The sequence below is a fragment of the Anomalospiza imberbis genome, chromosome 24 (genome assembly GCF_031753505.1).
Source record: "Anomalospiza imberbis isolate Cuckoo-Finch-1a 21T00152 chromosome 24, ASM3175350v1, whole genome shotgun sequence".
Taxonomy (NCBI): Eukaryota; Metazoa; Chordata; class Aves; order Passeriformes; family Viduidae; genus Anomalospiza; species Anomalospiza imberbis.
This window is the reverse complement of record NC_089704.1, coordinates 5,389,779-5,413,483: the sequence shown is the minus strand read 5'-3', so window position 1 is coordinate 5,413,483 and position 23,705 is coordinate 5,389,779. Positions and strand designations below refer to the sequence as shown.

Below are 23,705 nucleotides of genomic sequence, written 5' to 3'. Positions count from 1 at the left end.
TCCCTGCCTCACAGCTGGTTCATTCCTGCTTGGAGCAGCTGGGGTTTGCAGCTCCACAAAAGTCTCTGAGCGCCCTCACGAATAACAGCACTCAGTATGGAAATGATCTGCCTGGGCAGGGAGCAGGCACAGCCCCTGGGCTGCCACTGCTGTCACCTGGCTGAGGACACCTCATCCCTCTGGTGTCCCTGTCAGCCTCGCCAGGGATTGGGATGGAAAGGCTTCCCCCAGCCCACAGGGATGAAGGGCAGCGGCTGTGACATGTCCAGGCACATGACAGGGGGCAGAGGGAGGGGACAACACAGCCCCCAGTCCCCACCTTCGCTGCCTGCCCACAGCCAGGCACAGCCCTGAGATATTTCTCTGCCAGCCCTGCCGCTCTCCCGCTGTTCCCAACACGTTCCCAGTGACTCACTACCAAGATATCTGGTAAATACACACACAAAAAAACCCTCGTGTCCCCGTGTTACCCTGAGCCCGGGGGAAAAGCTCTGGGAGAGAACAGGTTCCAGTCCATTCCTCCCAACGTGTCCTTGCTTCAGCAGCTCAGGGTTCCTCAGCGTTCCGAGTGGGTGAGCAGGGAAGGGTTTAGCCAGGACCTTATCAAAGCTGGAGTCAGGGAAGCAGTGAGCTCTGCACCTCGTTAAATGGATTTAGGAGGTGTGATTGTGCTGCTGGTGCTGCTGGACAGCCCTGGTCTGCAGAAGGAGCAGAGAGAGAAGGGCTTTGTATTGAGGAGCAGCAACAAAACACAGCTAAAGAACAAGGCTGGCTCTATCCATGGCCTTGAAGATCTCTGTGAAATTGAGACAGCTGGGAGACCTTGGCCACAAAGCCATGGAGCCATCCCAGAGGGCTGGTCCCAGTATCAGGATGGTTTATCCAGGAACTCTGCCCGCCTCGGGATCAAGCAGCTGAGCCTGGGATTAACTGGCCCCAGGGCTGCCCAATGCCCCTGGCACCTCACCTGCCTGCCTTGGCACCTGAGGCAGCAGGACAGGCTGCTGCTGGTGCCACCAGGTCACACATTTTGGCACCGAGATAACTGGGTGTGCAAAAGGGGACCCACCAGCTGGAGAGGGGGTTTGGGCCAGATGGTGGCCAGGATTAGGGCTTTTTCAGGATGCATCAGAAACCTCGATGATCTAATATTGCTCCAGATGTGAAATGCCTTAATCCACAGGGAGGAGGTCTTTTTTTGGGGGGGAAGGGACAGCCCCTGCCAGATCCCTTCCCGGAAAGGAATTTTCTTGCCTGGCAGGGGGTGGTGGTCTGGGAGTGTATTAAAGAATGACAGAACATAGCTGGCTCACCACTCTTATCTGGCAAGCCACACACAGAACCTCCCTGCACAGCAGCTCCCGTACCCCTCCACGCAGCCATTCGGGCTAAGGGATTTTTTAAAAAATGCCTTTATTACAGGGATTATTATCGTAAGTAGGTTAAACCATCATTGACAATGCCAGCTACCCTGAGGAGAAAAAAAATAGTGACTTGGAGGCTGGTGATTTCAAGCAGCTGCCCACCTCCCCTCCCAACCCCACTCTGACTAATTCAAACCTCAGGCAGATGCCTTTTGGCTATGATCTCCAATGCACAAATAAAAAAAAGCCTTATAAATAACCACCATTGTCCCGAGATTGCCATCTCTGCCTCTCCTTTGTCGCCCTCTCCCCGAGGCAGAGTCGGAGGCTCCCTTTTGTGCTGAGAAGAAGCAGGGCAGGGCTGCTCTGAGCTCTCCTCTCTGCTCGGAGCTTTTTCTCCCTGTGCACTTGGGTTTTTCTGCAGCACAAAGCTCCCGAAGTGAAAGGTGGGGGCTCAGATTTGGGGATCTTCACTTCCCTCCTGCATGAATTGGCCCCTTTAACTTTTCCACGCGGATGTCGCACCTTTGTTGGGTTCATCTTTGTGTTCCCAAGTGAAGGAGGATTTTACCATTCAGGAAAACACGTGCCTGAGGAGGATTTGTAAATAAGGACTGAGAGCCCCAGCTCCAGTTTGTGGGCCCAGCTGGACTCCCAGAGCTTTTCCATGTGCCCCCCTGTGCCTGACGTGTCCCTGCAGCCCTCGGGACCTTCATGTCCCCTTTTAGGACAAAGTTTAGTGGAACACCAGCCCCAAATGATGGATGTTGAGGGAAACTGAGTGTAAAATTCTGTACCTGAGCAGCCCAACCTCTCCCTCCCAGATTATTTGGGAGAGATTAGGCTGAGGCAACATCCCTGGTACAGAGGATTTCCTCTCTCAGACAATACACCAAACCAATTAATTATTCCAAATTAACTCCATCCCTTCTGGCCTGAGGGGTTTAACACAGATGGAGACCCTGATTCCCTGGGTCCCCTCTGGACACCAAGGAGGGAGGATGGAGCTGGATTCCCCTTGTGTGAGGGCAGAGCAGCTCCTCCCACCCTGATGGGGAAACACCAGTGCCAGGGGGTATTTTCCAAGAATAGATAAGGGAAGCAGAGCATTTCCTGGAGCTGGTTTATGGTGGTTTTCACACTTACCAGCTGTTTGCACATGAAATTGTTTCACACGATTAGGCAGGTAACAGCACCTCTAAGCCCTGTGTCAAATATTATTACGCAATAAAATAAAACCCTGAGGGAAATCGTCTTGACACACACCCTGATTTACACCCTGCACCGTGAAGATAATTACATTTCAGTGTGATGTATAAAAGGCAGCAGAGGAAGCTGGTGGGGAAGGTGCAGCTCTCTGCAGTACCTGCTCAGTCAGAAGTGTCTTGTTAATCATTGTTTTACAGGAATCAAAAAACCTGCTGGAACAAAGAGGGACTAACAGGGACTGATCCCCTGGGTGGCTGTGAGGAGGGCTGGAATTCAGGCTGGCTGGGGAAGACAGCTCTTGCTGCACAGGTAACAGGGAGGGGGAGCAGCGTGACCTTTTCCTGCCTTTTCATTTCCTAAACAAGTGTAGAGCTCTTATTATCACAATCTTCTCAGCCTTGTTCCCAACGAGAACAAAAACATGGCTGAGGGTGAAGCTGTAAATACATCTGGAGATGTATGAAGCTGGTAGAGAGCCTGCAAGGATGGACTTGGAAGGGAGTTTTATAGCTATGTGTGAGTTTTCAGGCCCCAAGTTGGGTAACTCCCTGGGGGCTCCCCTGGCAGGGGAGACCCTCCTGAAGCAGTTCTGTGTCAGGAACCAGAGGTGCATTGAACTTTTTCAGTCTTCAGCTTCTGTTTATTGTTACCTTATCAAAACTTCAGCACACTGTCTGCACCAGACTCTGCGTGCAGGAAAACAGCACAAAAATGGCCAACAATCTCTTGTTACAAGCCCTTTTAAGTCTAATAAAAAATGAGCTACCCTATTAAGAAGTGACACCTAGATTATTTTCCTTTCTAACCCAATAACTGATCCCTACAGACCCGCAATGCGGATTTTTCTACCCAGTTACAAGATACCACCCAAACCCAAGAAGAAAGAGGAAGAAGAAGGGAACTCAAGACAACACCCTATATCCTCCCTCTTGAACCAGTCTATAACATACTAAAATTCCTAAACCTTAAATTTCTCACCCATGTGACACACTCCACTTCTCTCCACAATCTCTACAATCTATTTCACACTTTTGTGGTTTCTAGTTTGCCTTGAGGCTTTGGAAGTTTTCTCCATGAATGAGGGCCAAAGTCAGCGCTCCCCTGGGGGTCAGGACAGCCCAGAGCAGACAGAGAAATGTTCCCGGTGCCCTGGGTTTCCACAGCTACGAAGAGGGAATGTATCCTTATTCCCTATTCCCAGGATAAGGGCACTGGGATGTCTGGAAGCTTTGTTCTGTGCATGGAAGAAGATTGGTGGTCACCAGACCTTATCTGTAGTCCATCTTCACAGTGCTTGAATGCAGACAGATTTTCCTTCTTTCCCAGTTAAGGGGAAGGCACTTCATGGGGAAATCCCAGGAAGGAGTGAGATTTAACCTGTCTCATTGCCAAAGTGATCATGATGGGAGCTCAAGAATTTTAACTTCCTATTTCCTTCTCTTTCCTGGAGGTTGGTGAGACCAATCCTTTCATGGGGTGAAGAAGGGACCTGAAAATCTCAGTCCCCATCACCTTTCCTGTTAAGAGAAATTCTGGCCTGAGAGTTCAGCTCTGAAGGTATGTGGAATTTCCAGGTGAAGCCTGGGATGGGGACAGTGGACAAGTTGAAGGGAGCAGGTGAAAATTGGGACTTACTGGACTTTGCAGCCTTGAATTGAGTTCTGACCCACCCTCACATCTTTGCCTTTCTGCTTGTCTGAGCATAGGTTAAATCAACACTCAGTGTTGAGAAGAGAAGAGAAGAGAAGAGAAGAGAAGAGAAGAGAAGAGAAGAGAAGAGAAATTAATTACTCCTAACAAACTTTTAAGATCATGGGTTCTGCCTTCTGAAAAGTCTCCAAATCCCCGTGAAAAGCCAGGTCTGTGCAGTGCACTTTGCATGCCAGCAGGGTCTAATTCTCTCTGCCTGATAAAAGCAGAAGGAAAGATAAAAAAGCCGGCAGGCAAATAGGATTAATTGTGTGTCAGAGGTGCCTAATTAGACAGAATGATGGACTGGAAGGCAACACACAGGAGGCATGAGCCAGCCCAAGCTGCTCTCAGTGGCCTCTTCTGTTTCCAGGAGCAGCAGCTCTGGGCGGTGTAAATGCTCCAGCATCAGCAACTCCCTTTTTCCCCATCTGTGCCCTCCATCAGGGGTCTGGGAAGCCTCTCCCTGGTGCCTCTCATGTGCCAGCCTGGGATGATTTCAGCCCTCCCTGGGATGATTCCATCCATCCACGTGTTGATTTACTCCATCTACCTTTCCCCTGAAAAATCAATGTGTTGAAGAGCCCATGTTCCTTCTCCCTGCTCCATTTCAGGGCCTGTCCTTCTAAGCCTTCTCTCCTGCAAGGATTTTGAGCATCTGGAATGTCTGAGGCAAGTGTTTCTCCTCACTTGCAACCTCAGGGAGCGTCAGAGTCCCCGAGTTGGCTTCGTTAGGATTTCTCTGTGCCCAGAATTGGAGCCTGGCTTGCCATCCTAAATGGAAATAAATGGCCAGCAGTGTTGCACTGGAATTTTCCATGAAGAAGAGCAGCTGGAGGGGATCTGGTTATTACACGTGATGGGAGGGTGCCAGTCTCCTCTCCTGCTTGGAGGCTCAGAAAGCATGAGTGGGACTAATTTCATTTCACCTAAAGCATTCAGCGAATCCTTTTCACCATGTAAAATCCATTGCAGTTTTCTCATTAATCCTCCAAAGTACAGACACTTACTCCAGGCCTAATCCCACTCTGCTATTGTGTTTCTCTACTGCAGCCTTCCCTCATCAGCTTAACAAATTCCCTGATTTCAATAGAAGATCCAAAGCTGAACATGCTGGGCATTAAACTGAAACCTTCTCCCAAGGGCTGCTGCACCTTCCTCATTCCCCAGCCCGAGCAGGGATGAATCCTGCAAGAAGGCAGGAGAGGTGGAGGTCATGAGCTGTGACTTTTAAAAATTGCTTCTCCCAGCCCGTGTCAGGTGAGACAAAGAAATGGAACGTGTCCCAGGCAAATGAGAATTGATCTCAGGCGGCTTTGGGGGCGAGATTCTGCTCTCCCCTTTGTGTCTCTTCTGGGAATGATCCCAATTCATGCCGGGAAATGGATGGAGAGTCCATGCTGGTGATAAGGGGCTGGATCTAATTAACAACTTTGTCAAAGGGCTTTGTTTCAGAGGCTCTGCTCCCGCTGCCAGCACCCCCCATCCATCAATGCTGAGCAGCCCTATCCATGCACAGACAGTGCTGAGGAGCTGCTGAACCTTCTGCTGGACCAGCCACCCCTCACACAGAGCTGCTCCTCCTAAGACTGGCATTTCTGCTCACTTTTTGCTTTCTGTCCTCTCTGTTCATCTTGCTTTTGTTCTCTCTCTCCACGCAAACTCCGTCCCTCCTTTCCCTTTGCTGTTGGTTCAGGATCAAGCTATTTCTTTCCCTCTGTGCATTACTTTGCCACCTCTAAAATGGGGAGTGCTGACCCTTCCATCTGCTTGGGGTTCCTAAAGGAAAGGCTGGAAGATGGTTATAATAATATTTTCATCTCCAACTGCTCGGCTTTGCTCACTCGTGTCACTTGAGCAGCTGTTTCCTTAATTTACACCACGAAATCCTTTTGTTTTCTCCCAGTCCCTCTCCAGTGTGAGTTATAGCAGGGCAGTGTTGCTTTATCTCCTGGGTGATTCCCTGACTGGGGTGGTGTTACAAAGGATTTCCAGCCAGGACCAGCTCAAAATCTGCCTGCTCCGGGTGTGTCTGTCAGGCTTTAGGCTGCAAAAGGTCTTCTCATGGCTGTTTATCTACAAACAAGTGACTGCAGGTAAATACCTGCCATTCCCACAAACCTGACCTTTCCCAGCTATTCACCCACTCACAGCCCATTCCTCCTTCCCTGGGCACCTCAGTGACCTCCACAGCTCAGTTTTCCTCCTCCTCCTGGCCCTGATTTTGCTCTGAGGATGCACCAAACACCTGAAAAGGTTCCTAGACACATCTGCCCTTAGACCCCCTTGACACTAATCCAGGCTGATACCATTTGCTCTCTTCCCATTTATAAGGTCTGATTCCCATGTAAATGTTTCATTTGCTTCCGAAATTACTTTGATCTCTTCTGAATTTTTTATCTCTTTTTATTGCATCCTGGGATCATAATCCTGCTTTATGTCCTGCTATCTTTTGGAGAGGCCAAATGCCTGCGCTGCATTTGTTTTTCAGTCTGGCATTTTCACTGTGCAATTGGCTACATGAGCCCACTTCTGAGGGAGAGATTCACAGTGGAAATTAAGCATAAAAGACTAAATGCTCCTGTTGAGCTGTGAGCCGTTGTGTTGCTTTGTTAAATTTTTAAGAGTATTTGGATGGAAATGGTCCTACTTTTTGGTTTTTAGTTTTTACAAATCTCCTCTGAGAAACCATAGCAGCCTTCTGGAATATGCAGGGAAGACTTGTCTGTTTTAATAAAAGTGAGAAGGGGAATCAAAATAAACCCTGAAACAGTGATAGATCCTCTAAAATTAGCAGCCTCACAGGCATCCTAGGAGAACTAACTTGGGAACGATGGTGTGACATGCACAGAAATGGGGGAGAGGCTTTTTGATCTCTTCAGCCAAGCTCCAAGCACGATGTTGGGTGGGAAAGCAATGTTCTGACTCGAGTCAAAGGTGTGATCTCCTGGGAGAAGAACCTGCAGCACCTCCGTGAAGGAGCTCCTGCAGTCTGGGGGAAATGGGCACTGCTGACACAGAGCTTTAGCCAAGAGAAGAAACACAAGGAGTCAGAGGGGTGGGAGGGGGAGTGTGGGTGAAGAGCAGGCTTGGAGGAGATGAGCAGGGTGCAGAAGGGAGGTTTTGTTGTGGGAGAACAAGGTTCTCCATCCTCAGCACATTCTGGTTTGTAAAGTGAGCTCACCCAGCTTCTGAACAAAAAGAAAACAACCAGACTCGACCATGAAGTCTGAATTTCCCAGCATTAATTGGTTGGTGCCTCACATTCCCATTCAGAATCTCCTGGGGTTTATTCTGTTCCATTAGTGAGCCCCTTCTGCTGCCTTGGATTCAGGACGGGGTTACCCTGCAATGCTGATGAGGTGGTGCCAGTTCCATCTGCACACGATCCTGGTGTGAGCTGAATTTCCACATCCAGCCTCTGATCAGATGGCCCCGAGGCACTTCTGCAACACAAAGCCCAGGCCAGGCTTGGGGAATCCTAAAAGCAAAAGCCTGGCTTGTTCAAACCCTGCTCCACTTCAATGCTGGCTGCCTGCAGATCTCCCAAAACAAAGCGCAGCCAAGGAGACAATCGTGGCCTGAGACACACGAGGCTGTCCCTGAACAACGGGTTGGATGCTGACGCAACATTTAAGGAGAAATCACTTATTTCATCAGCCCCAGCTGGATAAAAACCCACTGGGCAGATGGGGCTTGGGCCAACCCCCTTTTTTCCCTTTATCGCTGCAGCAAGTGAGGTGTTTTCACTGTGAGCCCCAGAGTTATGGCTGTTATTAAGTTGGAATATTTTTATAAACTTCTCCACTTAGAATATACAGGCGTGTTTACACACACAGTCCTTTTGCTTTAATTTAGTCCTCTCCTTCCCTGCACCCCATCAAGTAACTTCTAATAAATGACCGAATAAATGCATTCAGATAGTGCTGTAATAGAGAAAAATTCAGTGTCTAATGAAGAGATTGTTCCTACCCCAGGACTGTAAAGATGAATGATGGTGACTGTGGTTTGAAAACTCCTTTTAGTTTAAAATATTACTCCTTCGCAAGGCAAAAAAAGAAAGCTCAAAGGGAAAAAAAAAAACAAAAACAAACCCAAACCAATTCTGTATAGTTTTTACCAGTCAGGATCTGCTTGCACACAAAACAGAAACTGTCGCAGCCAAAATTGCTTCATATATCATAGCCCAGCACCAGGCAGATAATGGCAAAGCCAGTTCTGATCAGGGAGTGATTATTGCTCCATGCTCTGAGCACTGACGTGCAGACAACTGACTGCAGCTTGATTTCCTTCAACTGGATTGATCTCTCCGGGCTGAAATTAAGAATGTGATCACCCTGATGAGGTGTTGACCTGAAGGAAAATTCCTAAAAGGAGCCAGTCCTTCCTCTCTCACACTTAAATTTTCTGTTTGCAATAGGATTGTCTCTTTGTCTCTTCTCTGTAGCTCTGGGTGCTTAAAGGGAGGAAAAAAAGGCTTTTTGTCTTCCTGACCTGTTACTGACAGACATCAAATTATCTCAAGATCATCTTGGACTTGATAGAAATCTGTGGTCAGACCAGTTACCAGATTGCGGAGATAAGAAGCAGAACAGAGGGAATTGTGATGAGATCATTTAGTCTGGTGTCATTCTGCTCTCCCCCAGCTCATCCAGCGTGATTCTGGAGCACCCACACCTCCCCAGGCTGTTTGTGTGTTTGCTGATCCCACGGAATGTCCCTTTCCCCAACATTTTTGTCATTATGAGTTTCAGAACAGGGACATTTCCCACTGGTGCAGCACCAGCCGGACAGGATCTGCAGGGAAAAATCACAGCACAAACGGTGATAAGAGCAACAATTAAATCCTGTCCACTGCAAGAGCTGTGGCCACCTCTCCTCCTTGTTTATTTCAGACTCTCAGAAAGGACAGAAAGCTGGGAGAACCCCAGATTTGCCCACATTTGGCAATTCCCATGTGCCTGTTTTTAACATTTCACTGCTGCAGAACAAGCCCCAAGCTGGGAAAGGCATCCAGTGGCCAAAGGATCAGAGGAGACAGCAAATAACACAAGGAGAAAAGCCATGCACTGATGAATCCCCTGCTGCTAAGACAACAACAAGTCAAACTCGCACCTTTCATGGCTAAAGCAGCACATTAAAATTAATTGAATGAGCCTCATCTTCCATGAAAAGGATGTTCTGTGTCTGTTCATCTGAATCCTCGCTTCCCTCAGAGATGCTTTTTTTGTGCCATGAATCCAAATTCAGGCTGTAAATTCTCCTTGTTGCAAAGCACAGTGAGAGACAGACCTGGGATCTGCCAGAGTTTGTTATTGAGTTTGTAATATGCAATTGTGGCAATGATTATAATATCAGCAACTGGATTTCATCTGTCCCCACACATTGAAACAGGCGAGCTGAAATGAGCAGTGACAAGAAAATGGTCTTGTTTGCACATAAATCCTTTAATAACCAGCAATTTCAGAAAGAGAATAGTAGAATAAAGAAGAAGTTGAAGGACAAAGAACTCACATATTAAATCCTACATTGAATTTAAGTCTTAAAAACCGTATCATTAAGGCCTTCAACGGGCCTTGAAGAGTGGAAAAAGCAACCAAAAAGGGTTAATTCTCCCCTAAATCTCTCATCCAGCGACCACTATTTGCATGCCTTTTAAGGCAGCCAGGAAATTACATTAATTTTTCTAATGTGTGCAGTGCCATAAGTTCTTTTTTTAATTACAATGATCAAAATATTGCTTAAAATTAAAGGCAGCTGCATTTGTTTCTGACGGATATCATAATTGCAATTGTAAATTGGGAAATGTAATGTTTCCTGGTGCCGCTGTGAGTAATGGCTCTGAAATCATTACAGATAGGTAGATATAAATAAACCAGGAGATCTGTGAAAATAGAGCAAAAGTAAGCTAAAAGGGTAATTAGCTGAGCGAATGGGAACAGAGGAATCCGGTGCTCAAACAAAAAAAAAATCTAGATATTCAGAGGAGCTCCGTGACTGTATTCATATGATGTTGGGAAAAAAAATTCCAAAAAGGGAGGGAAAAAAAAAAAGGAAAAGAATAAAATTGAACTTTGAATGTTTTTTTTTTGTTTTTTTTTTTTTTTTTTTTTTTTTTGGCTGTCTTTATAAATTCTCCCCATGAGTGAGAATGGCACAGAGGCTGATTCCTGTGGGGTTTTCCTACCCTTGGGCTTGACTCGGAGCATTGCTCACGTCTGTGCTGATCCCTGAGGATCAGCAGGTGGAAAAGAGGATGGTCCTGGGGCTCTGAGGCTGTTGATGATGAAAAGCCAAGTCATATCTTTCAACCAGTCCAGGGGAGGATCAGCTTCCCCTTTTCAGGGAATGTGGAGCCATTTTTGGGCTCCTTGCCCCAGGGTTATCCCAATCCCAATAGCAGGAGAAAGAAGAAGTTGAAGGACAAAGAACTCACATATTAAATCCTACACTGAATTTAAGTCTTAAAAACTGTATCATTAAGGCCTTCAACGTGTCTTGAAGAGTGGTAGAAGCAACCCAAAAGGGTTAATTCTGGGGGTTTTTGCTGTCTTTATATGTCAGGATGCGGCTGCCTTCTGGGAGAGAGGAAGAGCTGAAATTACTCAGAAAAATCCTTGGAGCAGCCAGCAAGGTGCAGCTGAGCCCTTTCTGTGTGCCTAAAAGCCCTTCCAGACCAGGAGTGGGTGTAAATCCAGAGGAATGCCCTGTCCCTCCAGTTACGTTTTTTAGGGAAAAGGAAAATGAAGTTTTCTGGATCTGAGGCCTGGGCAGCTGGGAAATGGCCAGCTCAGCAGCAACATTTATCAGCAGACCCTGAGATATAACAAGCAATCACACTCCAGCTGGTTTCCCATCAATAAGCAGGGATGGAATATTAGTAACTATTCCGTGGGATTCGGAAGGAAAACACTGGGAAAAAAAAAAAAAAGAAAAAAGGAAGTTAAAAATAAAAAAGAGCAGTTGCAAACTGCAGAGCTCAGCCTGGGTTCCCTGCTCTGCTAAACTCCCTTCTGCAACAGCTCCAGGTGGTGCTGCCATGCTGGGAATGGTGGAGTGGACAGATGAGTCAGGGAGGAGAGAAACAGATGGGAAAGGGGAGCAGTCAACAGCTGTACAAACCCCTGGAACATCCCCAGATGGAGCAGCTGACCACGGGGCTGGAATTGTTCCTAGCACAGGCAGGACACAGACATCCAACACTGGCTGGAGGATACTTCCTAGAGATAAAATTAGAGGCACAGGAAACAGAAGAAGAAAAAAATTAATAATAATAATAAAAATGTGGAGCTGTGGTGCTGTGGGACAGCCCGAACTTGGTTTTCAGTGTTGTGCCCACAAAATCTGCAAGCACAAGTAGAGCTGAAATCATTGAACATCTGCTGGAGAAATGCATGCCCTTGCATGTGTGAGAAGGCACTTTGAGCTTAATTGGAGCTAAACCAAGCACCAGAATTTGACTATCCAGGCAAAATTCTGAGAAAAGCCAGTCCATCCCATAAAATTGCCAAGAAACTCTTTCCCTCTGCTCTGGGCAAGAGCAGAAGCCTGGAGACTTCTCAGGCTTCATTAAAGACATGGAGATCATTATTTTCCTTCTTCAGCTCGTGGAATCTCCTCCTGAAAGGATATTTTGGCAGCCAGGAATGAACCTGACAAGGACAGTGACCGATGGGAGGGCCCCTGTGGGTTCTAGAAACACTATTGATTTTCACATTCACAGAGAAATGAATTAGGTGCCAATTGTGTAAGAACTGAGCCCCTTTCCCCTGCACTGGGAGAACAGAACTGCAAAACACTGGGTGCCCCCGAGGGCAGAAGAGGCTGGGGAGGGAGGGAATGCAGATGTGGGATTGAAAAGTTGTCTCCAGTTTGGTCCCCCGCTGTTGTCAGCCAGTGCCTTAGGAAAGGCCATTTCCCAGCTAATCAGGCTGATGTTAAACCATGAGGAACTGGGTTTGAACTCGTGATCATACCTGGTTACTGCCTAATCTCAGAATTCCTTCCTAAAGGGGACCAGAAGAGAGAGAAAATGGTGGGTACTGAGTGAATAAAGTGAAAATGGGCCCCTCTCTGCTCCACAGCACTTTGCACTTGCACAAATCCAGCTGCATATTTATATCCTCAAGCTTGACAGATGGTAAAATAGACACCCAGGCATCATCTCTGTGCGACTCACAAGGAGTTTGCCCTTCCAGGGCTTCCAATCTACTGCTGCAGACAGTCCCGCACCTCTGGGAGCTGCAGGGATGTGGAGGTCGCAGGCAGTGACAGGATGCTGTGACCCCAGAGCCGTGACAAATGACACAGCCTGTGCCACAGAGCTCTGCCTGCTGCTCTAACCCATCATCACCACGACGGGGAAGAGCTCAGACCCTGGAGGTGGGGGTGGTTTAATCTTCTGCAGGGCTCTAACGACTCTGAACCCTGTGTCTAACATCACTCAGCGTGACTGCTTAATTACAGTAATTAGGGAGTGAGGTAGGAACCTGTGCCGTGGGAGAAGGAGGGACTGCACTCAGGAAATGGATTCCCTGGGGTCAGGTCCCTTGGGAAGTGATCCTGCCCATCCCTCCAGCTCCTGGGCTCGGGGCTGGGGAGCCTCAGCAGGGCACCTGCAGCTTCTCCTTGTTCCTCCTTCCCTCCCATTCCCAGCTCGCGTTTTACTCTCCAAAATCTTTTGGAGAGTAATCTTCTGGAGAGATCTGTTTCACTCTCTTGGGTTTTACTCGGGGCAACCTTACTCTTGGCTGCTCTTCAGGAGAGGGGCAGGTGCAGGTTATTTCGAGAGGTGTCCCTGGAGAGGAGGAGGTGACACCATCACCCCCAGGGGTCACCTCCAGCTCTCAGGGAGTGCAGGTGGGGCCCTTCAGCTGGACAAACCCTCCTGCCTGGCAAAGGCACGTGGGGAACTGGCACACAGCACTGCTGTCACCCCAAAGGCATGGCCAGGATGGCCTTTCCAGCCCGTGGACACCCTCAAATCCCCCTCCTATTTCAGCCCCCTGAGCGCATTGCCTTGCCTCGGGCAGCAAATCCTCTGTGTCCTGTGCTGGGAGCAACTTCCAGAGGCCCAGGGCAGCTCTGCAGCGGGCGTGGAGCTGGATGTGCTGGTGGACAAACCTCTTCCCACAGCACCAAGCACATCCTGCTGCCCCTTGGGTCGCCCTGCCTCGAGTAGCGCCTCGGCTGCTCCACTCTGCTCCTCACACCTGATCTCCCCCGGGCTGGAACAAACCACATTTCACACCAGCAGTGCTGACCTTTCCAGTCCTCCCGGGTTCAGAGCCACCCCCGAGCCTGCTGTGACACCCCTGCGGTGGCACACACGGCTTTGGTCACACTTTAGCAGGCGCTAAAGGGAGACACGGATTAGAAGATGCCCCCAGCCAGGACAGAAATAATCCTGACCCCACAACGAGGAAGAACCCTGCCTCTGACTTAATGAACCGTAAATTCCAGCTTAATGAGTTTTATGCTGAGGAGAATAATTAATGTAATTAGTACTGATATGAAAATGATGGCACTCGAGCCTGGATGACGAGGGGGAGGGGAGGCTGGGGGTGGGAGGAAGCTTGGAGGAAAAGTTCATTCCCTCTATGGTGCTGTTCCGCCAGAGGAGCAGGGCTGGATGCATTCTTGGCAGCCTTTAAAACCTCACCTCCCATCTGCCATAAAGGGGAAGAAAATAGAGCATGACAGTAGAGAGAAAAAAAAAATTAAAAAAAGAAAAAGAAGAGCTCAGCCTGCCCTGTTTGCAGCGGGGACGTGAAATCTTCCGTGCAGCCCTTTTCCTGTGCTGGCCTTGAATTTGCAGCTCCTCCTTGAATTTGAACATCTTCCACCCTCCATGGGGCCTTTTTTTTAGTTCTAGGAGAAAATATCTTTATAAAGGTAATTAGATGGTAAAACAAGAGCTTTTCACCTTACACTACATAAGTATCAATTTACTTATCCTATGTAAGTGTTTTGATAGGTTTGATATATTTAGTGCAGTCCAAGAGCTGTATTTTAGTTTAATACATATGAATAGATGCATAAATTTCTACACAACCAGAAAATGGCCCAGCAGGAAGTTTTCTGTTCTGACTGTGGCACTGATCAGACATTCAGCACTGGAGAAAGGGGACCACAAAACTCAGTGCTGACCTGCCAGCCATGAGGAAATAAAAAAGGAGCTGGAATGGATGTGTTTTCCCATTGGAGTGGGCAGCTCTCACCTGTGCAAGGTGTTTCTGATGCCACACTGGGTGTTTGAGTGACTTTTCAGCTCCCATGGACCACGTTCAGATGGGCATTGGTGGCAGTCGGTGGGCAAATGTTTTAAAAACTGCCATGCAGGAGGTAAATCCATTCTTTTCCCCTTCCTGGGAAGTAAACACAGTCCTGGGGGGAGATTCCAGGATCCAGAAATGCAGGATAAACCCGTCTGTGTGCAGGCTGAGGACAGCATTGCCAGCTCTCTGCTCCCACCATCCTGTGTGACATCCTGGCCCTGAGCAGAATTGTCTCTCCTTGATATTTCTGAGAAGCAGCCCAGAGAAACTGTGGAGTTCCCAGCAGAATTGTGTCAGCTCCTCTCCCACAGCCCAGTCAACCCTTCCCAGTCATGACCAGCTTTGTCTGCTGCTGGTGCAGGTGCATTCAGACCCTCCATGAACCCATCCCTCAATTTAGCCCCAGATCTGGGGCTAAATTGTTCCAAAGGGCCTTTACCCAGAGGTAGAGGCTCCATCCGTGTGCAGTGCAGCTTTGCTGCTAAGAAATATCCTGGGTCTTTCTCATTCTCAGAGTTAGTGCTAAAAAAAACCCACCAATGAAGGGTTTATTGATCAATTGTGTCTGACAGGGAGCCTCCTGAGGAAGTTCTGAGTGGATTGGGCTCACACCCATTGCCCCAGCAGTGCAGGCTCAGTGTCTCCCTGCCTCTGCAACCAGCACTGAGTGTCTGCGCCAGGAAATCAGCCTGGCATGAGAGGTGGGCTGGGGAGGAGGAGGAGGAACCCCCCTTTTCTTTCCCTAAATAGCTGCTGGCCCCGAGGGCTGCCTGCTGCAACGGGATCTGTCCCACCCACGTGCAGGGGGAGGCTGGGAGGAGGATTCCCAAACAAAGTGAAGGGAGACTGGGATCTCTGGAGCACCCCGAAACTGGCACCTCTGGAACACCCTGAGACTGGCACCTCTGGAACACCCCAAAACTGGCACCTCTGGAGCGCCCCGAGACTGGCACCTCTGGAGCACCCCGAGACTGGCACCTCTGGAGCACCCTGAGACTGGCACCTCTGGAGCACCCCGAGATTGGCACCTCTGGAACAACCCAAAACTGGCACCTCTGGAGCACCCTGAAACTGGCACCTCTGGAGCACCCCGAGACTGGCATCTCTGGAGCACCCCGAGACTGGCACCTCTGGAGCGCCCCGAGACTGGCACCTCTGGAGCACCCTGAGACTGGCACCTCTGGAGCACCCTCATTGCTCTGGGGCAGAGCAAGGGCAGGGAAGTGCAGCAGGTCACTGAACTCTGCTCCTCTGCTTACCTGTGGGTCCTGTGCGCCCTGTGCTGCAGGCAGGGAGGGATGCAGCAGGAAAAGTGGGTTGTTCCAGTCCTGAGGAGCCTCTGGAACGGGCAGGAACTCCTGAGAGAAGGCAGGAGTGCCTGTGGGTGCATTTTGGGGGGGTGCAGTGAAAGGGGTGAGGGATGTGGAGGGCAACTCAGCAAGAAGGCAGCCCTGGGAGCAAGGCAGACATCAAACACCCCCCACAGGCCCCACAGGCAGGACAGGAGTTGCTGTGACTCTTCAGCTGACTTTTATTTAAGCTCTGTGATCAGTCTTTTCCATCTGCAAGAGCTCTGGTGTCAGTGCCACCAACACATGGAACAGAACCCGTGACATTTCACCCTGGTAACAGGAAGAACAGCTCCATCTTAGAGGTCTTTCCAACCTAAATGATTCTCTATCCTACAATACCAGTTCCTCCCAGCCCACTGGATCCCACTCCACCAGTTTCCAGCTGGACTTGTTCAGAGATCCACGCCCAATAGCGCTGCTGGATGGCTCAGTCTCCAGAGCAGGGATCTTTTAAAGTCAATTGGCACCGTGTCTGCAGGAGAACACCTCCCCCTGGCCCTGATTCCAGCACCTGCAAGCTCCCCCCAGGCATGGGCAGCCTTGTTGGGGAGCAAAGTGAGGATTTAGCCCTGGCAGCAGGTGCAGGGAAGTTTGGGAAGAGCCACTGGGCAAACGCTGTGTGACACCAGGGAAAGGGAGCGAGCCCTGAACCAGAACCATTTCCAAGCACAGATTTGTAAAACCAAAACAGTGGACTCACTATTTCTTACTTCAGGGCTTTCCTTCAGGGTTTTCCCCCTTTTCCTAGGGCACAGAGGAATTTGGTGGCATGTGGCGAGTCCCTCTGGCCATTTTTTGAGATCAATCCAGCTCTTCAGGACAGGCAGAGAGAACCAAGACATTCCTAGACTAAATACCTGTGCTGGCATAAGTCAAATTACTGCTTTGAGCTGAGGCTTCTCCTGCCTTTTACCTTTTCAAGGAGGATTGAAATGCTTTTGCTTTGCTGCAAGCCCAGTAAAACCCTTTGTGGCAGACTTCTGTGGGCAGCTCAGATTCAAAGCTGCACAAGGCAAGCAGAGTTTTTCTGTAACGCTGCAGTTTGTATCCCTGCCTTCCCCTTGCTCATCAAAGCATCTTTGTCCCAGACATGGGCAGCAGAGAAAGCCACCTGCAACGTGTTCTCAGCCTCCTCTGGCAAGCAATCATTTTGTCTGGCTTCTTTCCTCTTGTATCTGAAGACCTGAACATATTCCACTTCTCATTTAAATTCCTGGATCTGTCTGAAACCACATCAGGTGAAGGCTCCAAATGAAACCACAGTACACGCAGTGCTCTGCTATTCCAGGCATGCAGGTAGGGAAGCTCGGAATGGATTTTTGCTTGCTTTTTCCTTGTGGTCAGTGGTGCAGGGTTGATTCCAGGACATCAGAGACCCGTGGGGCTTCCAGCACCTCCTCACCTTTCCAGAGAGGGAGCAAAGGCGGATTTGGCAGATTCAGCATGGGGTGAATATGGTGGCTGTGCCTTCAGTTCAGAGCACAGCCATTTTCCAGCTCTGAGGTAACCCAAGGTGTGTTGGGGAGAAAACCAGAGAGCAAAATGCATTTTCTGAATAGAGACATGGAGCACTGGAGTCCTTTGGTGTGAGGGAACGACCGGCTGAATCCTCTGGAGACTGGCAGAGGAAGTGTGACTGCAGATGATTCCAGAAAGGTTTGCATCAGCCAGGACTGGCAGGATGGGATCGGGAAGTTGTGTGGGACGCTCTAAGGCTGTGTCCTGATGATCCTCCCCTGATCCTTTGGGAATGAGGTTGCTCCATGCACCAGCACGTGGCAGAGCTGCTGCTGCCCATTCCAGCTTGGCCAAAAAATGCATCAAAAATTCCCCTTCGTCCACTCCTCAGCCAGCCAGGCACGCCCAGGTCGCTCAGCTGGTGCACCCACCTGTCACTTAGTGGGAGGCCCCCTCCCAGCAGGAAAACATCTCTCCAGGGGCAGCAATTCCCCCCACAAACCTCATAATGCTCGAGCACAGAGTGGCAGCGTGCACTGGGGAAGAGCTGGGAAGAGCTGGGGGTGGTTTTTGCCATCCAGGGCCCCCAGGGGATCCATGCACGTGGTGCCATCCCCCACAGGGCTGTGCTGCCCGGCTGACCAGGGTGTAAACCCCTCTCCAACATCCAGATGTGTCTGTCAGCCTGCAGGGGAGCAGAGTGACCCAGATGTGCTGCTGTGGGGGGGGGAGCAGGGACAGGCAGGACGAGGCTCGAGGTGGCAGGGACACAGCAAGGGCAGAGAACAAGCAGAGCTGCTGAGATCCAGCTAGACAAAAAGAAATGGGTGCCTCAGTGCAGGTGGCAGGGCAGGAGCTGGGCTGGGACACCTGTGTGGTCACACGTCCCCTGGCAGGAGCTGTCACCTGCTGGGAGATTCGTTTCTCACCTGTCCGAGCAGCACTGACAGCTTTTGGGTGCCTGGGCAGCAGGGTAAGGGTGCAGTGCCTACCTCTCCCTCCCACATGCCCTCAGCGCAGGCATCCTCATGTTTTCCAGAGGGATTTTAGTGTCTGCAGAATGCCAGTTCCGCAAAGCAAGGGAAATTCCCTGAGCCAAAGCAAAGGAAATGCCCTCTGGCCACAAAGCTTTATCCCCTTGGTCAGAACCATCCCAGCCATCACCTCTTCCATGCCATGGGTGAAACAGATGGGAGTTATCCCTGAAACCAAGCTCTGAGGCAGGATGTTCATTCCTTGTCCTCATCTTCCTCTTCTTTGCTTTTATATACATTGAAGTGTATATCGATATTTATTTTTTTTTTCCTCTAATACAAGTGAACACAAATGTGATGTGGAGATAAATTCCCTTCTCTAAAACACTTTGTGGTCACAGGAATGTACACGTTTGGATTTACACACCCACACACATTCCAATATCAAAAAAGGTGTAGTCCCAAAACTAAGATGCTTTTATAAAAGTTAAAAGGCCAAATTCCTGTATTGGCTTTTATCCTTCATTAAGAGCAAGGAGATTACCTGAAATCCTGATTTATTTTTCATATTCTGCCTGAGTTAATTTTAAAATTCCAATCAACAGATTTGAGGAAGAGAGGGGGGAAAAGCTCGTGGGGGGCCATGTTAGGCTTTGGAAGGAAAATTGGAGAGAATGTTTTCCTTTATAATTATTTTCTCCTTTGGGTTTCAGGTTATCAGACATGGTATTTAAAGGATGCTTTCTCCAAATGTCTTGACTCCAAAATATGTCCCCTTTAAAAGAGTCAATCCAAGAGACTGGGAGTGGGAGCAGGAAGGGAAAAGGACAGAAACAAACCATCTAAACCAAGTCCTGATCTCTATTTTTGGGTTAGTTTTAAGCATCTTTCATTATAAGCATCTTATGATTTGGTTCAGCAATCTTGGCTGTTTAGCTCTTCACAAACGGGGATTTGCTATCCCCGCTTCCGAGGGGGTAAAGGAGCAGGGGGAAAAAGAAATTTAAAAAAGAAATAAAAAGCCACAGGCTCAACTTTGAGCACTGGCTGTGCTGTAAAACCTCACTGGGCTGGGAATAATCCACACCCGGCTACTCCGGTGTGAAGAGTGCGGGAATCAACACAGGGGAAAACCTACAGACACTGGACTGGGTTGGGCACATCCCATCCACCACAGGGCAGCTGTCACCCACAGACACATGCACACACAGAGCCAGGAGGAGAAAAGAAAGATGCAGGTACTGGAGAGGACGTGGGAGAAGGCAGAGTGCTCCCTTGAGCGTTAGCAAGCCAGGCAGACACTTGGACTAATCATGGCAGTTGCACCCGGATTTAAAAACCAATCAATAAAATGAGCAATGGCAAAGGGAGGGGAGGCTGGAAGGCCTTGGTTGTTGAGCGACAGGAGAGGTGAAAACCATGAGTTTCTTCTTTTTTTTTTTTGGGTTTTTTTTTTTTGTTTTTTTGCAGTGTTGACACTTTAAACATACTGTTCCTTAGGACAGATGTAAGGAGCCCGGGAGCCGGGAGGTGGGCAGCAGAAGGAGATGTTGGAATGGTGAGGATAAAGATCTTGTGGGAGGTCTGACAAGGGGGCATAGACATGAGGGATCTTCTCCAGATATCGATCTTCATGTGAGTAACAGCGGGTCAGGTAATCACTCGCATTCGATATCTCTGAGTGACACTTTCCAAAGTTCTGCAAGTAGAGACAAAAGTCAACGGGTGAAAACTCCGGGATCCACGGCCAGAAAACACACACAGCTCTTCAGCTCCTTGCTGAGACACACAGACAGCAAGCAGGATGGAATATTAACTACTTTACCGAGCTCGCTGCTTCAGGAAAATGGAAACCCAGGTGATAAATCCTCACGCTACAAAGTTTTTGTCTCGCTGCTTGAAATAGCCAGGTCGTTGATGAATATGTACAGACTGGGCATGGTTTGTCCCTTGTCTGTAAATAATCTGCTCTCTGGACTAAACAAGCAGCCAGCCAAAGGAAGGGCAGTTTATTTCCACGCTTTCTAACTCTTTCCACACCTGAGTTTTGGGAAAGCAGTGCTTGAAGGCATCATTAATCTAAGCCAGGCCTGTGCCCTTCCATTTAAAGGGACATGTGTCCTACCGGGGGCTTGGGATGCAGAACAAGCTTACTGTGCCTCTTGTTTACGTGGGAGACAGGAGTGCTGGGCTTTACCTGTGTGAACAGCTCCCCGGGAATCCTCAGGGCCGGTTTTGTGAGTCAAATCAACTACAGACAACATAAAACCACTTCCAAACCCGAGGCTGCTCTGCTGGCCCCGTGATTTTCCCTCTGTGTGTGGATGCTTTGCTCTGCTGGGGTTGAGGGAGCATCTCTCCCACATCCTGGGGCTGCGGCTCCCCAGAGGGTGGCAGCAGATGGGAAGGATTCCTCCCTGTTCCCAGACCCTTTCCTGCTTTGGAAACTCTGCAGGACGACCCAAGCAGGATGGACATTTGTTTTTAAAACCAACCTGGGCTCAGGGGTGCTCACCAGGAGATAATTTCTTCTCCAAGATAATTTCTTTTCCAAACAGCACTGGAAAACGTTTTGATGCTTGTGGTTTGAAGCAAGCAACTTGCCCTTGAGTCCTTCCTTGTTCCCTTTCAAAATCCCAGGAACAGTCAGTTTAGTGGAAAGTTCAAGGGTTTGGCCCTCAGGAGAAAACGCCTGAAGGAGCAGAACAATCCACTCAGCTCATCTGCTGCCAGCTCCTGGATGAATATTTCACCAGGATGCTTAAAAAAAATTCCTATAGAAAACAAGGTGTTTACAATAATTTATTGATGGCTCAGACTGCTGGGAGAGGCACAAAGGCAATTTTGGGAACAGTCTGGCTGAGCCCAGTGAGAGAAAGTCTGCCTGAGCCTCAGGAAAACAGCAGCAATGCTGAGGTCAACCTCATTTTCATTTCCCTTCCACTGGCAAAACTGTTTATCCTACAGACTGAGCTTTTAAAAGCCAGTAGAGTTGCTGTGCTGGGATCCTCAATTTGGGTGGGCCATTCCCACAGTTTTTGTCCACTTTAGCCTTTTAATTGCCAAGTGAAAATGTGGATAAGTGCAGCATTAGAGCTCATTAACCAAAGAAGCCCAAGCCAGGGGCTGTGAAAAAGCCTCACTAACTCTACCTTAACCTTAAATAAATGTTTGCTGTTCTTCTGACCAGCTGATAAAAAGAGGTGAAAAGGGGCTCACAGACTGGGAAAATGGGATGGGTAAAGTCCTCTCCCTGTCACACTCAACACAATCCCCTTCCACACCTGGAAGGGGAAAAAAATATATTTAGCCATGCTCTCCTCCTGCTTTAATATTCTGGGTTAAGCTAACCTGAAAGGGAAGTTGTCTTAATTACAGAAATTTAGTAAAACAAAGCAGGCAAGGGGGTTTCTTGTAATTTGTTATCAATTAAATGGGAGGGGAGGTTTATGTGCTTTTTGAGAAAAGCAGAGGATTTGCTGGTGCTGTGTGCAGGTCTGATGGATAGAAAGGTCTCCTAGGAGAGATCCTCAGTCAACATAAGTGGAAGCTGAGCTGGGTGTGATCAGGTGGCAGCAAAAGGGGCTGTGAGACACTCTTTTACAGGCTGTGACAATAAACGGGGTCACCAAAGCGTTTTTCTTCCTGCTTATCTCCCAGTTAATGTGGCCGTGAGACAGGCGCCCATGAAGCATTGCCAAAGACGCCCGGTGCAGTTTTGTCAGCACTTCTGTTTGCACAGGTGAGTGCAAACACATCCTCCTTTTCTTGCTGGCCCCTCTTTTGTGCTCACTCCTCACAGGTGGGGTCAGGGCAGGGCAGCTGGAGAATGTCAGGGCCAAAGAAAGAGAATTCCCTGTCTCCTTTTACCTCTTCTAAGCACCTGAGCTGGGAGTTGCTTTGCTCCTGCTTTGTTCCCTGAACTCATTTACAGAGTGGCAAAAGGGAGGAGAACAAAACCAGCCCGGTGTTTTTCAACACATTTCGCAGCCGGTGCCCTTTGACTTCCTACCCCAGTCCCACTGAGACTTTTCCCCAATCTAATTTATCTTTAATGAAGTTTGAAATTAAATTAGGGATAATGAACTAATTAAATTGAACCGGCACATGATTCTACCACCTTCCCCCACCTGACTTCTCCCACTTGCCTTTGTCTCCAGCATGACTCCATGCAATTCTTCATTATCTGGGTTACATCCTCCCCTCTCAGTTTTATTTCCAAGAGCTTGATTAAAGGGGATGTCAGCAATCTATCCATTTCAGACAGCCTGGCAGATTACCTTTAAACAGGCTTTATTTGATTGAATTAGGGAGCTTTCATTTCTGCCATGACTTTAACTCAACCCTTCTCCATCCCTCCACACCCAATTCCATCTTTTCTTCTATTTGCAGAACATCTCTTTGGGTAGCAGGAGGTGTGAGGCAGCTGACCATGTCCTGTACTTTTAATCATCTTGGAATAATGAGTTCCTACTGGTCTGAAAGTGAAAAACTCCTTCTCAGTGACCTGAGGATCGTTCTGCTATGGTTTTTGGGAAATCTGAAGATTTTACAGGTGAGAGTTGGACAGCTTATGGTTTTCTCTGCTTGGCCAAGCTCATGGCAAACACATTTTTGCTCTTATGGAATGTGTTTGCCTGTGTTTTCCTGGATGGGAAAAGCCCCTGCTGCTCAAAACTCCTGAAATTTTGGGCTGCTACTACCCTGACCCTCCTCATCTGTCAGTTTGGAATTTTGGGCTGCAGCACAGGCTGATGGCCAGGAAGGAGCAGCTCTGTTGAGTGACAGCATCACAAAGCTGCAGTCACACTGTGGACCAGCCAGGGCAGAGGGTGTTGGGTGTTTGGGGACAGAAAATACACTGGGAACCAAAAAAAGAATTATTTCCTCCTGGTGTTGAGAGCCTCACATCCTCTCCTCCCCTGGGTCTGAACTCCCTACTCAGGGTATTTGGCGTATTTTTCCACTTCCAAGTATGGCCATGATTTTAGGGATCTCTGAGCAGGTTCCTGCTCTGTTTGATGCTTTATCTGTGAGGGAGTTCTTGGGTAATCCCTGTGCTGAGTAAAGAACAAGCATTGATGTGTCAGGGGTGAGCAGGAACCAGTGGTCCTGAGCTTGGGCTTCTGTGAGGACAAAGCTGAGGGCAAGTGGGGCAGAGGGACGTGCCCCTCGGTTCAGGAAATAAAAAAAATTGAGCTGAAATTCCCAGAATACAGAGCAAGGACCTGTGGTGAGGGATGCATTCAGACACATGCAAGTATTAATGATGCAGAAAACTTGCTCAGAATGTTGCATTCCTTCTCACAGCATGCTTTTCTCTTCCCCTGCTGCCTCTGGTACCTACCTGGTCCATGTTCCTACAGCACCTCACACCATCAA

The 23,705-nt window shown here is 48.8% G+C and overlaps 2 protein-coding genes across 5 annotated transcripts in view; both read right to left on the bottom strand.

The window, feature by feature from the left end:
* THY1 (Thy-1 cell surface antigen) overlaps positions 1–23,705 on the bottom strand; it is a 393,200-nt gene that overhangs the window by 71,844 nt on the left and 297,651 nt on the right. The window lies entirely within an intron of this gene.
* Positions 19,748–23,705, bottom strand: part of NECTIN1 (nectin cell adhesion molecule 1) — a 90,895-nt gene continuing 86,937 nt past the window's right edge. For 3 of the 4 annotated variants that reach the window (XM_068172064.1, XM_068172061.1, XM_068172062.1), the window contains one exon: positions 19,748–20,022. In XM_068172064.1, coding sequence (XP_068028165.1) covers positions 19,974–20,022 — 49 coding nt within the window. In that variant the 3' untranslated portion in view covers positions 19,748–19,973. The remainder of the gene's footprint in view (positions 20,023–23,705) is intronic. The other variant, XM_068172065.1, reaches the window with a different exon arrangement.